At 52.1% G+C, this 17,411-nt stretch overlaps 1 protein-coding gene across 3 annotated transcripts; it reads left to right on the top strand.

Moving 5' to 3' along the window:
* Positions 1-59: 59 nt before the first annotated feature.
* On the top strand, positions 60-11,737 carry HYOU1 (hypoxia up-regulated 1). 3 transcript variants are annotated; one of them, XM_045797950.2, is made up of 26 exons: positions 60-207; positions 1,077-1,174; positions 1,408-1,501; positions 1,677-1,755; positions 1,906-2,060; positions 2,162-2,238; positions 2,535-2,716; positions 2,943-3,058; positions 4,141-4,333; positions 4,548-4,682; positions 4,839-4,921; positions 5,038-5,170; positions 5,337-5,524; positions 5,706-5,844; positions 6,385-6,445; positions 6,607-6,686; positions 7,090-7,275; positions 7,422-7,594; positions 7,766-7,853; positions 7,969-8,091; positions 8,266-8,399; positions 8,532-8,616; positions 9,431-9,665; positions 9,757-9,804; positions 10,075-10,125; positions 10,255-11,737. In XM_045797950.2, exons 2-26 carry the CDS (start codon positions 1,084-1,086, stop codon positions 10,317-10,319), a joined length of 2,994 nt encoding a protein of 997 aa, XP_045653906.2. In that variant the 5' UTR covers positions 60-207; positions 1,077-1,083; the 3' UTR covers positions 10,320-11,737. The 3 variants fall into 3 exon arrangements, with proteins under 3 accessions (XP_045653906.2, XP_045653905.2, XP_045653907.2); XM_045797949.2 differs by having other exon boundaries at positions 83-256; XM_045797951.2 differs by having other exon boundaries at positions 83-256; positions 10,258-11,737.
* The last annotated feature ends 5,674 nt before the right edge of the window (positions 11,738-17,411 follow it).

Below are 17,411 nucleotides of genomic sequence, written 5' to 3' on the forward strand. Positions count from 1 at the left end.
CCCAATGGGAGCGCGCGCCGGGGCGGCGGGGGCGGGCCGGGCGCGCGGCGCAGGGCCGGGCGGCAGAGGCTCCAATGAGCGCGCGCCGCGTCCGGGGCCGGCTGGTGCGCGAGACGCCGCTGAGAGATTGGTGGCTAATGTAACAGTTTGCAAACCGAGGGGAGTTGTGAAGGGCGCGGGCTTGGGGGCGCGCTGCCGGCCTCGTGGGTACGTCTGCCGCCGCGTTTGTCCCAGAGCCGGGGCCGCAGGAGCGCAGGCAAGCGGTAGCGGGGGTGGGGATGGCGATGGGAGCCGGCCACCCCTCCTGGAGGAGGCAACGTGCTAGCTCCGGGGGCGGGTCGGTAGCGGGAGCGAGGGCCGCACGGACGCCGGTGCGCTTGGCCCCGCAGCTCGGTCCCTGGGGCGCCCTCACGTCTTAGGGGTGGGCCGGGCCGGGTTTCCGGGAGTGGGAGCCGCCGCCTTCGCCAGGTGAGGCTTAGGTGAACTCGGGGGACTCGTTGCCCGCCCGGCGAAGAATCTTACCGCTCCAGGCACGGCGTCTGTGTAGGCAGCGGGGCCGGGGGTTGGGATGGAGAAGGGGGGGGGCGGGCGGGACACCCTGAAGGGATACCGAGGAGGAGACAGGCCCTTCTAACATCCCAGCCTCCAACGTCACCACCTCTCAGTTCCCGTCCAGGCCTGGCCTGTCTTTTCCCCGCCAGCGGGGGAGCTCCAGGTGTAGGGAGGTAGTTGAGCTCTGGGCGGGGATCCCTGGCCTCACCCCAGGTGTCTGACATCAGGGGCAGTGCTAGGGTGCGCCGGTTATAGCCTGTGCAGTGGACGGAAGGCTCTGGTCCCCTTTCTCCTGCCCTGGTACCTTCCCTGTTGAGGGATGTGGTGGATGGAGCCCAGGACCCTTTGTGTGATTAGAGTGCCGGGTCCTTATCAGGAGGGAGTGGGGGGGAGGCGGGGAATGTAGGCTCCTCTGCCCCGGTGACAGTGGAGTGTGAATCTTAAAGCTTCTATGTTCTGGGATGAGGTTCTGTCTTCTTCACTCAGGGCATCCGGTTACAAGTGTTGTTTTTCTCCTCCCTCAGAGGCACAATGGCAGCTACCGTCAGGAGGCAGAGGCCGAAGAGGCTGGACCGTTGGGCTGTGATGGCTGTGCTCTTGGCAAACCTGTTGGCACTGAGTGGTGTGTACCCCAGAAGCAGGCTCAGAAGAAGAATAAATGAGTGAATAATGAATGATCTGTGGTGGCAGGGGAGGCTTTTGGTTGGAAGCCTCTGGACTCTTGAATTGCTGAACCCAGGCCTTTATCTAATTTTGCTTTCTTACCTTCTCTGTGGAGAGCAGTGTGCTTTGGTTAGAGGGGACTCAAGAACGTGGGGGAAGAGGGACTAATTGACAAATTTATTTCCTTTTCAGACACATTGGCTGTGATGTCTGTGGACCTGGGCAGCGAGTCCATGAAGGTGGCCATCGTCAAACCCGGAGTGCCCATGGAAATTGTCTTGAACAAGTGAGGGTGGCCCCAGTGTCAGGGGTGGGGAAAAAGGGAGTCTGTGCTCCAGGCCAGTGTGTATTCTTCCTAGGGCCACAACAGTCTCGTGTCTGAGTGATTGTATTTGGGGTGTTGAGGCTCCTGAGTCCACACCCTGCTATAGGCACCTGGGCCCTACGTCTCTTCTCTTCAGGGAATCCCGGAGGAAAACCCCAGTGACTGTGACCCTGAAAGAAAATGAAAGATTCTTTGGAGACAGTGCAGCAAGCATGGTGAGCTAGCAGGCCTCCCCCTTCCCAGAAGCAGTGGGCAGGGGGGAGGAGATGATAAACCCCGAAGCCTGAACCCTTAGTGACCTCTGATGTGAGAGGTAGGTGATGGTGGACTTGAGAGCCTAATACTCCTTATTTACCTCCTCTCAGGCCATCAAGAATCCAAAGGCGACGCTGCGTTACTTCCAGCACCTCCTGGGGAAGCAGGAGGGAAACCCCCATGTGGCCCTTTACAGAGCTCGTTTTCCAGAGCATGAGCTAGGCTTCGACCCACAAAGGCAGACTGTGCACTTCCAGATCAGCCCGTGAGTGCTCTGCTGGGGACGGTGGGCTCCTCTAGTGCTCACGGTTGTCCTTGCCTTACTGCCTGGCTTTTCTTGCCTCTAACTAGCCTCCCTTCCCCCAGGCAGCTACAGTTCTCACCTGAAGAGGTACTTGGCATGGTTCTCAATTACTCCCGTTCCCTGGCTGAGGATTTTGCAGGTGAGTAGCTAAGGTGGGGCCAGTGGTGGCCAGGTTCCCTAGGGTCTCATAGGGGAGCAGTTTTGCCTCCCAGGGAACCTTCGGCAGTATTTGAAGGTATCTTTGCTTCGGTTATCTGGGGAGCTGCTCCTGGCATCTCGTGGGCCGGGGATGCTGGCAAACATCTTACAATGTGCAGGACAGCCTCACTCAACAAAGGGTTATTTGGCCTAAAATGTCAATAGTACCAAGATTAGGAAAGTGTCATCCGAGGTATGGAGCTGGTGGTGGGAGCCCCGTTCTGTTGTCCTCTGTAGAGCAGCCCATCAAGGACGCGGTGATCACGGTGCCAGCCTTCTTCAATCAGGCCGAGCGCCGAGCTGTGCTGCAGGCCGCTCGCATGGCCGGCCTCAAAGTGCTACAGCTCATCAACGACAACACGGCCACCGCCCTCAGCTACGGTGTCTTCCGCCGGAAGGATATCAACACCACTGCCCAGGTGAGCCGGGGAGGAGCTGCCGACCAGACTTGCAGGGCGGCTGATTCTGAGGAAGGGGGCCAGTCCACTTGTTTGGTGTCGTACTTGCATGGTCAGCTGTTGACAAAATGCAGCAGCAGAGTGCCCCTCTCAGCCACTGTTGGAGCTTTTCAGCCTTAAGTGGAGGGTTGGTGCAGCACCTGGAGCCGATGAGGTTCCCGTGACCGTTGTCTTGGTGTCTCTGCAGAATGTCATGTTCTATGACATGGGCTCTGGAAGCACCGTGTGCACCATCGTGACCTACCAGACAGTGAAGACTAAGGAGGCGGGCATGCAGCCGCAGCTGCAGATCCGGGGCGTGGGGTAGGTTGGTGCTTGGAGGAGGGCCACTTGCTGAGACACCCTCGGGTCGGGGCTTTCTTCTTGGAGGGGCAGCTGCCTCATTTTCCTGTACGAATGCTCTCCCGAAGCATCGGTCATCATGGGGTACCTCTTGGAAGAACCAGGGGAAGATGGAGAGGGAGGAGGACAGTTAGGGAAGATTGAAAGGCAGGGAACTTCCTGGGCTGCTTCTAAGGAAAGCCGGGAAGCTGTAGACCACGTGCAGTCATTTTGTCGTTCTTGTCGTTTTCGGTGTACTTATCGATGATGGTGTCTTCCTTCGCAAATCCGTTCGTTTCTAGCTAGCTCTCCCGCCAGCACTCGAGTTCAGGCTCCCATCATCTCTGACCTGCAGGGTTACGAAAGAAGGTCTCCCTGCCTCCAGTGCGCCCTCCCTCCAGTTCTCTCTCCACATTGCAGCCAGAGGGTTCATTTCAAAATGCCAACCTGATTATAATCTGTTTCTTTAAAAATCCTCTGTGGCTCCAAACCTTTTGCATTAGCCTGTGAGAGCCCTGACTCCTCCCACTTGTCTCTACTCAGAGCCCCTTGCTCTTTGAGCTCTAGCCACACCTGCCCTCCTTGGAACTTACTCTGCTGGCTCCCACGTCGGGGTGCTTACGTATACTGTTCCCCCCTCTCTAGAGTTGTTTTCTCTCTTCTCGCCTTGTTACCTCTGCTCATCCTTCAGATTTCAGCTCAATTATCACATCTCCACAGAACCCTCCCTGATATCGGCAAATAGGTGATGCTTTCTTTTTATGTCTTTAATGCTATTGCTTCTCTGTCCGTCATAACTCACAGGGTGGTACACATTTCATGTTCATGAGTTCGTCCCATGTTAGATTGTAAACTCCTTGATAGCAGGGACCCTGTCTTTTTTCTCTCAAGGGCGTCCTCCCAGACAAGCACATAGTTGACCCCCAGTACATATAGTGGATTGGAGGAGTAGGTGAACTCTCACGGAGGTGTCAGCCACGTATGTGGGACAAGAGTCAGGTTCCTGGGGCAATGAAGGGACCCTGTGTGTTCCAGACTTTTCTCTGTCACCTCTTCCTGAATAGATTTGACCGCACCCTGGGGGGCCTGGAGATGGAGCTCCGGCTGCGTGAGCACCTGGCTAAGCTTTTCAATGAACAGCGCAAGGGCCAGAGAGCAAAGGACGTGCGGGAGAACCCCCGTGCCATGGCCAAGCTGCTGCGGGAGGCGAATCGACTCAAAACCGTCCTGAGTGCCAACGCCGATCACATGGCACAGGTGCCTGCTCGTGGCTGCCTGAGGGAAAATATTCCCCACGCGGAGGGGAGAGGACCCCATCCTCCTGAGCTAGGCCGCTGGCGTGCGGTGTGGCCCATCCCTTCTTCCTCGGCCTCCTGCCGTTCTCCCAAAGTCCTGGTCCCTCCAGGTGTCTGCCCTGCCTGGCCAGAGGAGGATCCGGGTGGGAACCCTGACATGCTTCATCCTCCCCCAGATCGAGGGCCTGATGGATGATGTGGACTTCAAGGCAAAAGTGACCCGAGCAGAGTTTGAAGAGCTGTGTGCAGATTTATTTGAGCGAGTCCCTGGACCTGTGCAGCAGGCCCTCCAGAGTGCCGAGATGAATTTGGTGAGGGGAGAGTCTGGCGTGGGCCTGAGCTGGGGAGGCGGGTGGGGGAGAGTGATTGGGTGGGGGGCAGGAGGGGGCAGGAGTGTTAAGTGACGAGTCAGTGCTGAGGAGGAGGGCCGACTCCAAGCTGTCCCATGTCCCCTTCTTTCTCTGCAGGATGAGATTGAGCAGGTGATCCTGGTCGGTGGGGCCACCCGGGTCCCTAAAGTTCAGGAGGTGCTGCTGAAGGCTGTGGGCAAGTGAGTGGGGGTGTTGAGGCATTGGGGCTCTGGGGCTGGGCAGCTGCAGGGCTGAGGAGAGGGTGGCCGGGCCGGGTGCTCCAGAGTTGATGTGCGAAAGCGTGGAACTTCCGCAGGGAGGAACTAGGGAAGAACATCAACGCGGACGAAGCAGCCGCCATGGGGGCTGTGTACCAGGCAGCCGCACTCAGCAAAGCCTTCAAGGTGAAGCCATTTGTCGTCCGAGACGCGGTCATCTACCCCATCCTGGTGAGTAGGCCCGTCTGATCAGGCGGCAGGCTCCTGTTACCGAGCGCGCTCCCTCTCTCTGCCTTAGCCTGTCCCCTGTGTCTCTGCCAGCTGATGTTCTCCGCGTACCCTCACCCCAGAACCTGCTCTGGCTCTCCAGCGTGCCTCCTCTCTGCCTGCCGTGTAGGTGGAGTTCACGAGGGAGGTGGAGGAGGAGCCCGGAGTTCGCAGCCTGAAGCACAATAAGCGCGTCCTCTTCTCCCGAATGGGGCCCTACCCTCAACGCAAAGTCATCACCTTTAACCGCTACAACCACGACTTCAACTTCCACATCAACTACGGTGACCTGGGCTTCCTGGAGCCCGAGGATCTTCGGTAAGGGGGGGCAGGATGAGAGGGAGGATCTGGGGCCTCAGGGCTGACACAGGCAGCAGGCTGTGGAGTCAGGGTGGGAGTGAGCATCTTCTGGGGGCGGGGGGGATATTTCATGCTGGGAGGCTATGAAGTCTAGAGCTGGAGGCAGGCTGGGTAGAATGGCTCTCTCCTCCCCAACCAGGGTCTTTGGCTCCCAGAACTTGACCACGGTGAAGCTAAAAGGTGTGGGTGAGAGCTTCAAGAAGTATCCCGACCACGAGTCCAAGGGTATCAAGGCTCACTTCAACCTGGATGAGAGTGGCGTGCTCAGCCTCATCAGGGTGAGACCACTAGGAGGTCCTGGGTACAGGGCAAGGGCCGAAGCCCCACCAGTCTTTCCAGAGTGGTTCCTCCACATGGTATCAGAACATGAGAAACGAGAAGGGTTTGGGAGATTGAAAAGCCCTGGCTCCAAACACAGCTAACCGGGGATCTGCTGTGGTTTTCTCAGGGCCTGTAAGTGCTTATGGGTATTGTAAATTGAGGACCTGTTGGATGGCTAAGTAACTCATTCTCAAAGAATTGTTCTGGGGGTTAACATCTTAGAACACACTGTGGGAAATAGTGGCCCATTCTGTTGTCGAGTAGAGAAGTGCAGGGCTCCGGGGGAAAGGAGCTAGGACTCTGTCCTCAGAGGGCTCATAATTAAAGGGGGTGGAGGAGACCTAACTTGGGCCCATAGAAGATGGCAGGTGAGGGGATAGGCCAGCACCGCGCAAGTCACGTGGATGCGCATAGGTAGCCGCCCACGATGACAGTATGTTTGTGGGGGAAAGGTGGGTTAGCCTGTGTGTTTCTTCAGCTTGAATCCCTGTTTTCAGGTCGAGTCTGTGTTTGAGACCCTGGTGGAGGACAGCCCAGAAGAGGAATCTACCCTGACCAGTAAGACGAGCATGCACGTGTGTGTGTGTGTGCGTGTGCGTGTGTGTGTGTGGGGGGTGTACTTGTATGCGTTTTGGGGAGGCAGGCAGGCCTTGCCTTTGGGTTAGGAGGTGGCTTCGCTGCTGTGACCCCTTTGAGTTTTTGGGCTTTCTTCCTCCCAGAACTCGGCAACACCATCTCTAGCCTGTTTGGAGGTGGTGCGACTGCAGACACTAAGGAGAACGGTACGGACACCGTCCAGGTGAGGCCGGCATGGAGCCAGGGGAGCTCCGAGGGTGGCGCATGGGCCCAGGAAGTGGCAGCGGAGGCAGGGATTGGGGTGGGCGTTCCAGCTGCCTGGGACTGGCTAGACCGTCCCTTTTCAGTGAACCATACCCCCCTCTGGACTCCAGCCTGCCCCCGTGCTTGAGCTCCGGGACACATTCCCCTCCTCTCCAGTCCCTTGTCCTTCGTCTGACTAGGCTGCCGAGGGCTGTGCAGCTCAGCGCCCGTTCCCGTACAGTCGTCTGTCCACCCCCACGCGGCGCTGGCAGCGGCAAGCCCCTTCCCGGCAGAGCCCGGGGGACTCGGCCTTGCTGAGCCGGTTTAGCCTTAGGCTCTGCTAGTGACTGTTTTCTGCGGGGGCTTCTGTGATTGTTTCCCAGGAGGAAGAGGAAAGCCCTGCTGAGGGAAGCAAGGATGAGCCTGGGGAGCAAGCAGAGCTCAAGGAGGAGGCTGAGGCCCCGGTGGAGGACACATCTCAGCCCCCACCTGCTGAGCCGAAGGAAGACACAGCCCCTGAGGAAGAAAAGGCGGCAGAAAAAGAAAACGAGGAAAAGTCTGAGGCCCAGGTGAGCTGCCGGCAGAGTAAGGCCAGGGGTGGCCCAGGGGGCTAAGGGAATAGATGCCTGCCTTGTTTCTTGTTCCCTAGAACCCCGCCTGTGGAGAAGAAAAGGGCCTAAGCTTTTCCTGATATGTTCATCTCCTTCCTCACTAGAAGCCAAGCGAGAAAAAGGAAGTAGGGTCTGAGGGTGTTCCTCCAGCCCCAGAGGAAGAAAAGAAGCAGAAGCCTGCCCGGAAGCAGAGGATGGTAGAGGAGATCGGGGTGGAGCTGCTGGTTCTGGACCTGCCTGACTTACCTGAGGAGGCGCTGGCCCGCTCTGCGCAAAAGTGAGTAGAGACCGCGTGTGTGTGTGTGTGTGTGTGTGTGTGTATGTGTGTGCGCACGTGTGCAGGGTGGACAGGATATGGAATGGCACCCCTAGGAGGGAGAGCTGTCTGACCCAGGGTCCAAGTTCAACATGCTCTTTCCTTCACGCTTGATTGTCTTTTGTCCCACAGACTTCAAGACTTGACACTCCGAGACCTAGAGAAGCAGGAACGGGAAAAAGCTGCCAATAGTTTGGAAGCTTTTATCTTTGAGACCCAGGTTGGTAGGCTGGGAGGCACACGTGCCCTGGGACCTGTGTCTGAGGAGGGTCTGGCTCTGTGTGTCTTGCTCTCCGGGGCTTGGTGCATGCTTGGGCCTATGTGCACCTCCCTAGGACAAACTGTACCAGCCCGAGTATCAGGAAGTGTCTACTGAGGAGCAGCGTGAGGAGATCTCTGGGAAGCTTAGCGCGGCCTCCACCTGGCTGGAGGACGAGGGCTTTGGGGCCACCACAGTGGTAAGCGGCCTCCCGGGACATGGCAGGTGGGATGGGAGCCCTCACGTTCCTCTCCCAGGGTCAGAAGATGAGGAGAGCTGGGGTGTGAGGCCGTGAGTGGGATGCAGGGCTGGCTCCAGGGCCGGCCTCTCCTCCCTTCAAGCCCTCTGCCCACTCCCACCCTGTATCCGTCAGATGCTGAAGGAGAAGCTGACTGAGCTGAGGAAGCTGTGCCATGGGTTGTTTTTTCGGGTGGAAGAGCGCAAGAAGTGGCCTGAACGGCTGTCTGCTCTTGATAATCTCCTCAACCATTCCAGCATGTTCCTCAAGTGAGCAGCCCCATTGCTTTTCTTCCTAATTCAATCCTGCCAAGCTTCAGGGTCCGTTAGCTTCCTATGCCACATGTCCACACCCCAGACCCCTCTTCCTCCTGGGTTCATGGTCTCCTTTCTGGCTTCCAGGGGTGCCCGGCTTATCCCAGAGATGGACCAGATCTTCACTGAGGTGGAGATGACAACATTAGAGAAAGTCATCAACGAGACCTGGGTAATCCCTGTGTAAATACTTACGGGGATACTTAACCTGGCAAGGGGTCTGAGCTGGGCAGCATGGGAGAGGCCTCCTGGCCTCGCAGCTAATTGGGAAGGCAGAAGATGTTTACGTTTGAGGCCATGTCTGATTAGCCCCAAACAAGGGTTGTGGCCATCCATGAGCTGTCAGACTGGAGTAGCAGCAGAGCCCGTTCCCGTGGCATTAGAGCAGCTGCTCCGAGGAGCTGGGGCTTGAGCTGCACTCAGAAAGTGGGCCCGGGTTCAGGGAGGTGAGAATGACTGGTCACAGGAAGCAGAAACTTCCCTTTTGGGTGTGTGGGGAACGTCTTTGAATCAGAGCTCAAGAAGCTCAGAGGCAGGGACGCCTGGGTGGCTTAGTCGGTTAAGCAGCTGCCTTTGGCTCAGGATCAAATCCCACGGCAGGCTCCTTGCCCAGTAGGGAGCCCGCTTCTCCCTCTGCCTGCTCTGCCTGCCACTCCCCCTGCTCGTGCTCTCTATCTCTGATAGATAAATAAATAAACTCTTTAGAAAAAAAGAAGTGCAGAGGCAAGGGAATAATCAAGAGGTTCAGCTGTAGTTGGTCCCAAGTAATAGGGTGTAAGCCCCAAGTGTGCAGTTTGGGACTCCTTTGTGGAGAGCCTCCGTCGCCGTTGTGAGGAGTCTGCCTCCCCTGTGGGGCCGACAGCCAGGTGGAGTGGAGTTCGCGATCTGAGGGAAGAGCCCAAGGCTGGTTGGGGTGTATTTCATCTGGGACAGAGATACCTGTGGTCTCCAGGGCTAGCGCTGAGCATGTCCTGGCTCACCCACAGGCCTGGAAGAATGCAACCGTGGCCGAGCAGGCCAAGCTTCCCGCCACAGAGAAACCCGTGTTGCTCTCAAAAGACATCGAGGCCAAGATGATGGCCCTGGACCGTGAGGTGCAGTATCTGCTCAATAAGGCCAAGTTCACCAAGCCCCGGCCCCGGCCCAAGGACAAGAATGGGACCCGGACAGAGCCTCCCCTCAATGCCAGTGACCAAGCGGAGAAGGTCATCCCTCCACCAGGTGAGGGCAGGGCGCCCTGCCGCAGGTGCTGCTGGGCAGGAAGAAGGCCTCTCCTTCCTGGGACTACATTTTACCCCTGGTTTCCTTCCAGGCCACGCTGACGATGCAAAGCCCATTTCAGAACCTGAGAAAGAGACTCGTGAGTTGGGAAAGTCATTGGGAATATGGTTATTGCTTAACCTAGGGGTTGGCACACTGGCAGGCACAGCCTGTTTCTGGAAGATCCACAAGTTATGAATGGCCCTTACGTTTTTAGGTTATTACGCGCGCGCGCACACACACACACACATGCAGAGGCTGAGTGTGGGCCACAACGCCTAAAACATTAGCTACCTGGCTTTTTACAGAAAAAATTTGCTAGCCCCTTCCCTCCTTCCATAGAGGCTAACCTCTTCCTTCCCAAAAGCAGGATCTGAACCAGCAGATGCCGAACCTCTGGAGCTGGGAGGTCCTGGAGCAGGTGAGCATGGAGCTGGGGGCACCTGGGAAGCCTGGTTGGTACGGTCCCTGGGGGGAGGATCCCCACAGAATGGGGGCCAGTTACCTCCGTTTCACCTGCTGGCATCCCTTTGCTCTTCCCCACTCCCAGCAGAACCGGAACAGAAGGAGCAGCCAACGGGACAGAAGCCGACGTTGAAGAATGATGAACTATAACCCCCCGCCCTGGTTCCCCATTCATCCCACCCCCTTCTCCTACCTCCTCTATTTATTAAACAGCGAGGGTCGGGGGAGGGGTTGCTCCTGCCCTCAGACGCTTCGGTTCCTTTTCTCTCGCCTTGATCACAGGTGTGGAGAAGGGGATAGAAGGGACAGCTCACCAGTCCCTTCTGCAGTGGTTCTGTGGTAAAAACTGAAATTGTTCGATTTCCTAATCCCACCCCTGGTTCCCTACCCATCCAGGCCCCAATTTGGGAGAAATCACTATTATGTCTTAATTCTTTGCCTGTGGGTAGGTGAGAGATTGGCCGTGAGGGATCAGTGGACCTGGCAGGGGGAGGGATGCCCTGGGATATTAGAGAGTCTCCAGTCTTCTCTGTCCTCCTTCCTGCCTCCCTCTTCCACCACGAAGTCCGCCCTCCAGGGGCCAGTGTCTACAGAGCCTTGGTTACCAGGTCTGGTTTCCGAGTGCTTATCTCTGCTTTCTCCTCCACGGTCTTGTCTTTCCCTGAATGGCCCCAACCCCAGTGACTCCTCTTCCCATGCTCTCTTTGGCTTCCTGTGGCAAGTTAGGCAGCCGTCTGTCTCTTGCCCAACCCCTTCCATCCGGACGGGCTGCATTAAAGCTAGATCAGTCCCGCCTGCTTGTACACCCGCCCGAGGGCCAGAGTAGGCAGGGAGAAAGCGAAGAAGGGAATCCAGCCACCTCTGTGGGAGAAACGTGTGAAAACCCCGGAGCTCCCACTTGGGGACTCGGGCGCAGGAAAGTGTGCGGAGTGGCCGGCGTGGGGTGCCGGCCTCCTGCGAGCACTGTCCGAGTCTGCAACTGCCCGGTAGCCTGTTCCTCCATGTCCCTGTGACTCCTGGCCCCCTCCTCTCTCCTCTCTGACCGCCCAGACATAGCCTTTCCCTGGCCCCCTGGCCCCCTGGGCTGACCAAAATGTGCTTTCTACTGTGAGCCCCTATCCCAAGACCCTGGGAGAAGGAGAGCCGTGGTGTGGATGTAAAAAGGCCACCTCGCCCTCTTGCGGCAGGCCTTGTGGGGGAAGGAAGGGGGTGGGGGCTGGCCTGCCTTTCTTGCATTGCCCTGCTAAGATGGGGGCTCTTTACCTACCATGCCCATGTTGGGGAGCCTGTCCTCCAGTATTCCGTCTGGAGCAGGAGCCACAGCTGCCACCCGGCTCCCAGGGCAAGGGGGAACCTGGTTGTGTCTGTCTTTTGTCTTTTTTTCCTTTTTTTTTTTTTTTTTTTTTTTTTGCCACATTGGCAGAAATGAGACCGCAGGGTCCCACCCTGTCCTGTATGTTTGAGTTCTTTCACTAGCAGTTGAGGCTGGTTGGACAGGTTTGAGTCAGATTGTACTTTGGTCCATTGTTAATTGAGAAACTGTTTCAATAAAATATTCTTTTCTACAACTTTTGTGCCGTGATTTTTTTTAAGTTTGATTTATTTATTTGTTTGTTTGTCAGAGAGCACAAGCAGGGGGAGCAGCAGGTAGAGGGAAAAGCAGACTCCCTGCTAAACAAGGAGCCCGATGTGGGACTCAGTGCCGGGACCCTGAGATCATGACCTGAGCCGAAGGCAGATGCTTAACCAACTGAGCCACCCAGGCGTCCCTTGTGCTGTGATTTTTACAATGTTTGTTTCCTGAGTATAGACAGTACATGTTTATTATAGAAAATTTGTAAGACAGGAGTTTGAATCTTAAAATTACATATACTACGTACCGCCACAATATTCACATTTTGAACTTAGTTGAGATTCATTAAGTGTAAGTTGATTTGTTTCTTCATGAAAACGAAATTGTTCTATTTTTCCGCTGACATTATTTGGACCTCTATGTCCCAGACTTGTAGGTGACAGTCACTTCTTAAGATGACAACCCCATTTTGAAAATAAACTGACAGTTCGTGGGGCGCCTGGCTGACTCAGTAGAGCGTGTGACTCCTGATCTCAGGGTTGTGAGTTCAAGCCCACATTGGGTGTGGAGCCTACTTATTAGCTAACTAAACAACTAAGTAACTAAATAACGAACTAACTAAATAAATTGACAGTTGACGGTTCAGAAAGATTTCAGGAATGAATCCAAGGAATCAGGTGTTAAGTCTCTCGGCTAGGTTTGAACTTAATTCTTCCCCGTTAGCCCTCGCTGTTAACTGCTCTGATACGAGAACGCGTTGCTAGGGATTCACTACTCAATTCACCAGCACAATTAGTTTGGGTTGGTCATGAGTCTTGATGGAACCGTGTTTTATCAAAGGAAGATCACTCTGGTCATTAATCACTACATGTCTGAGAAATTAAGTAATGACCATGAAGATTATGTTTTTCTCTAAAGGCTGAACAGGTCAGACAAGTTTTAAGCCTGGAAGTCTTTTTTTTTTTAATAGACTTTTTAATTTTAATTTTAATTTTTTTTTAAAGATTTTATTTATTTATTTGACAGAGATAGAGACAGCCAGCGAGAGAGGGAACACAAGCAGGGGAGTGGGAGAGGAAGAAGCAGGCTCATAGCGGAGGAGCCCGATGTGTGACTCAATCCCGGAACGCCGGAATCACGCCCTGAGCCGAAGGCAGACGCCCAACGACTGCGCTACCCAGGCGCCCCTTTAATAGACTTTTTTAGAGCAGTTTTAGGTTCACAGTAAAATTGAGCAGAAAGTATAGAGACTTCCCATCTACCCTCTGGCTCCATATGCACAGCCTCCCCCACTATCAGCGTCCCCACCAGAGCAGTATAGTTACAATACTCGATGACCCTGTATTGATGATTGTCATCAAAGTATACTTCAGGTTAGGGTTAGTCTTGATATCGTACATTCTTTGTATTTGGACAAATGTAAAATACACGTACCCACCATCACATGCCATACAGAGTAGTTCCACTGCCCAAAATATCCTCTATGCTGTATTTGTCCATCCCTCCTCCCTGCCCCCTTGAACTCCTGGCAACCATAGACCTTTTTGCTGTCTCCAGAGTTCTGCCTTTTCCAGAACGTCATATAGCTGGAGTCATGCAGCATGTAGCCTTTCGGACTGGCTACTTTTGCTTAGCAACATGCATTTACATTTCCTCCATGTCTTCATGGCTCGACGGCTCACTTCTTCTTAGCTCTGAATAATACCCCGTTGTCTGGATGGACCACGGGGTACCTGTCCACATACGGAAAGGGATCTTGGGTTCTTTTCCAGGTTCTGGCAATCATGAACAAAGCTGCTATAGATCTCTGTGTCCAGGTTTTAAGTTTTCAACTCATAGCGGTATGTAATTTCACATGTATTTTTAAATTAACATCATAAGCATGCCATTAACAATTCTTAAATGTAAAAGTAGTGAGCTTTTAATAGCTATTATTTTGGAAGGGTCAATTTTGAGTTCTCTAGTTTTCATCATCAGATGGGCATTAACAACTCCGTAATACACTGAATAGATATTCCATGGTTTCTTAATTTTTCATCTATTACTGCAACCCCAGCGTGTTTCTGCTTTTCAGTATTACAACAGTGACTAGCTTTGGGCATAATGTTTTTGTGACAGGTTCCATTAGAAGGTGCGAACACTTAATGCAGTGGTTCTCACTTGGGGCGATTTTGCCAGAGGACATTTGGCAATGTGTGGAGACATTCTGGGCTGTCAGAATTGGGGGGTGGGAGGAGAGGTGTTACTGGTGTCTAGTGGATAGATGTCAAGGATGCTAACAGCATCCTACCGTGCACAGAACAGCCCACCCCACTGCAAAGAATTACCGTGCCCAAAATGCCAATAGTAGTGTTGATATGGAGAAACCCTAATCTAAATTTTCAAGTATTCTTTTTTGGTTGTTATGTTCAATTAGCCAACATATAATACATCGTTAGTTTTTGATGTAGTATTATATATTTATTTTTAAAGATTTTATTTATTTATTTGACAGCACAAGTAGGCAGAGTGGCAGGCAGAGGGAGAGGGAGAAGCAGGCTCCCCGCTGAGCAGAGAGCCCGATGCGGGGCTGGATGACATGAGCCGAAGGCAGACGTGTAACCGACCGCGCCACCCAGGTGCTCTATTATCTTCTTTTAATTCTTTGCTATCGTGTATGAGTTTAGGCAGATCTCGGGGTCATGAGTTTGAGCCCCATGTTGGGTTTAGAGATTACTTAAATAAATACACTTTAAGCAGCATCGTTCATCGATTAAGGACATGGCTTTTGGAGTCCAACGAATTAGGAACTAGGTGGTAATTTACTCCTCAGACAAATCATTTGGCTTCGAATTTTCTTTTTAAAGCAAGATGATACCAAACCTAAGATGGATTCCAAAACCAACACAGTATTCGTACTTCAATTTTGCCAACCCGATAAATTAAAAAGTAGCTTTGATTTTACTTTAGGGTTGAGGTTGAACATCTTACTTAAGTATTGCTTGTATTTTCTCTGTGAGCTATGGCTCCCTACCCCTTGTCCCTTTTTCTGTTAGGTTCTATTGGTCCTTAATTATCTTTCAGGATGCTCGCTCTATTAAGGAAACCAGTCCTTAATCCATGACTCGTAAATATATCTTACCCAGTTTAGGTTTTGACTTCGCATATGGTCTTCAGCATACATTTATGTTAGGCAGAATTTACCATTGATTTTGGCTTTTAGGTATTTGTTGCGCCGAGGCCAACTCCATTCCGAGATCATAAGAATGTCTCCGTGCTAGAGGACTTATGGTTCCACTGTTCTGTGCATAGACTTCTGATCCACCTAGAGCTTATTTTACTGTAAGGTGGAAAGTAGTGATCCAATTGACCAGCAGCCTAATACCACTTATTGAAATCTTTTTTCTAGGCTGTTGTGGAGAGCCACCTTTATTGTGTAACAAGTTCTCGGGTGGATTTTAGCTTATATTGGAATTTTTAATTATGTTTCAGTGATACTTTTTAATAATGCACAGGTTTGGGGCATCTGGTTGGCTCAGAAGAGCATGCGACTCTTGATCTCGGGGTCATGAGTTCGAGCCCCATGTTGGGTGTAAAGATTATGTAAATAAATACACTTAAAAAATAATGTACAGGTTTAATTATCATAGTTTTATACTTTTTAATAATCTCATTACATTTTTAAAAATTTTCTTGGGTAAGCTTGCTTATTTTTTCCCAACAGCTTCAGAATCGTCTTATCTAAGAGGTAGCAAGAATGAGTGTACTTAAATCCTGACCTCCGCTTATTAGGCCTATGATGTGAGCCTCTTGCCTCAGTTTTCCCATAAAAATTGTACCTACCTCATAGGGTTGTTGTGAGAGTTAACAGAAATAATATGGAAAAGCTCTCAGAGCAGTGCTGAGCACCTAATGAGCACTGTCTAAATGTTTGCTGTTGTTATGAACCAGTTCAAGAATCCCGAAACAAAATTGTAGATGATGGCACCTGGAGATGGTAAGTAGAGGAATTGAGACTAAGGAGTTTATTTTGTTAAGGGGACTATATCAGTTTTGGAAAGCTTAGGGAATAGAAAAAGAAGTAAATGTAAGTATGGGTCTTAATAATTAAGGATATGCTGCCTCCAAAAGACTCACTTTATTTTATTTTATTTTTTAAAGATTTATTTATTTATTTTGAGAGAGATAGAGAAGCCGGGGCAGAGGGAGAGGGAGAGAGGGACTCTCAAGCAGACTCCCCACTGAGCATGGAGCCCAACGCAGGGCTTGATCCCACAACCTTGAAATCATGACCTGAGCCAAAACCAAGAGTTGACCACTTAACCAACTCACTTCCTTTTTAAAAAAATATTTATTTATTGGGGCGCCTGGGTGGCTCAGGCGGTGAAGCATCTGCCTTTGGCTCGGGTCATGATCCTGGGGTCCTGGGATCCAGCCCCACATAGGGCTCCCTGCTCAGCGGGGAGCCTGCTTCTCCCTCTCCCCCTCCTCCCCACTTGTGCTCTCTCTCTCTCTGTCAAATAAATAAATAAAATCTTTAAAAAATTGAAGTAATCTCTACACCCAACATGGGGCTCAAACTCACGATCCTGGGATCAAGAGTCGCATGCTCTACTAAATAAGCCAGGCAGGCATCTCCAAAAGACTCACTTTCTTTATTTATTTATTTTTTTTTTTTTTTTAAAGAGTTTATTTATTTATTTGACAGAGATAGAGACAGCCAGCGAGAGAGGGAACACAAGCAGGGGGAGTGGGAGAGGAAGAAGCAGGCCCATAGTGGAGGAGCCTGATGTGGGGCTCGATCCCAGAACACCGGGATCACGCCCTGAGCCGAAGGCAGACGCTTTAACCGCTGTGCCACCCAGGCGCCCCTCTTTTTTTATTTTTTTTTAAAGATTTTATTTATTTATTTGACAGAGAAAGACAGCCAGCGAGAGAGGGAACACAAGCAGAGGGAGTGGGAGAGGAAGAAGCAGGCTCATAGCAGAGGAGCCTGACGTGGGGCTCCATCCCACAACGCCGGGACCACGCCCTGAGCCGAAGGCAGACGCTTAACGACTGAGCCACCCAGGTGCCCCCCAAAAGACTCACTTTCAATCAAAGACACCAATAGTTTGAAAGTGAAAAAATGGAAAATTATAATCCATATAAATAGTAACTAAAAAGGAGCTGGAGTGGCTGTACTAATTCAGACAAAATAGACTACAAGTCAAAAGAGACTTAAGAAAGACATTCTCTCTATATTTTTGTTATGTATTTTTTCTTTGTTATAAGAGACAAAGGCATAATATATTAATAAAAGAGTCAGTCAAGGAGCTATAACAATTATAAACGTATATACTAAACAAAAGAGGCCCCAAATATATAAAGCATGCAATGACATTCAATGACGAATTGAAGGAAGAGGGGCACCTGGCTGGCTCAGTTGGTTAAGCATCTGCCTTTGGCTCAGGTCATGATCTAAGGATCCTGGGACTGAGCCCCACGTCTGGCTCTCTGCTCAGCAGGGAGTCTGCTTCTCCCTCTCCCACTCCCTCTGTGCTCTGCCGCCCCCTCAAATAAATAAATAATTAAAAAAAAGAATTGAAGGAAGAAATAGACAATTTCACAATAACAGTTGAGATTTCAATACCTTCCTTGCAATGATGGATAGAACTTCTAGATGAAAGATCAATAAGAAAACAGAGGAC

Source organism: Ursus americanus, chromosome 16 (genome assembly GCF_024610735.1).
Source record: "Ursus americanus isolate L20-20 chromosome 16, mUrsAme1.1.p, whole genome shotgun sequence".
In the NCBI taxonomy this organism is placed as follows: domain Eukaryota; kingdom Metazoa; phylum Chordata; class Mammalia; order Carnivora; family Ursidae; genus Ursus; species Ursus americanus.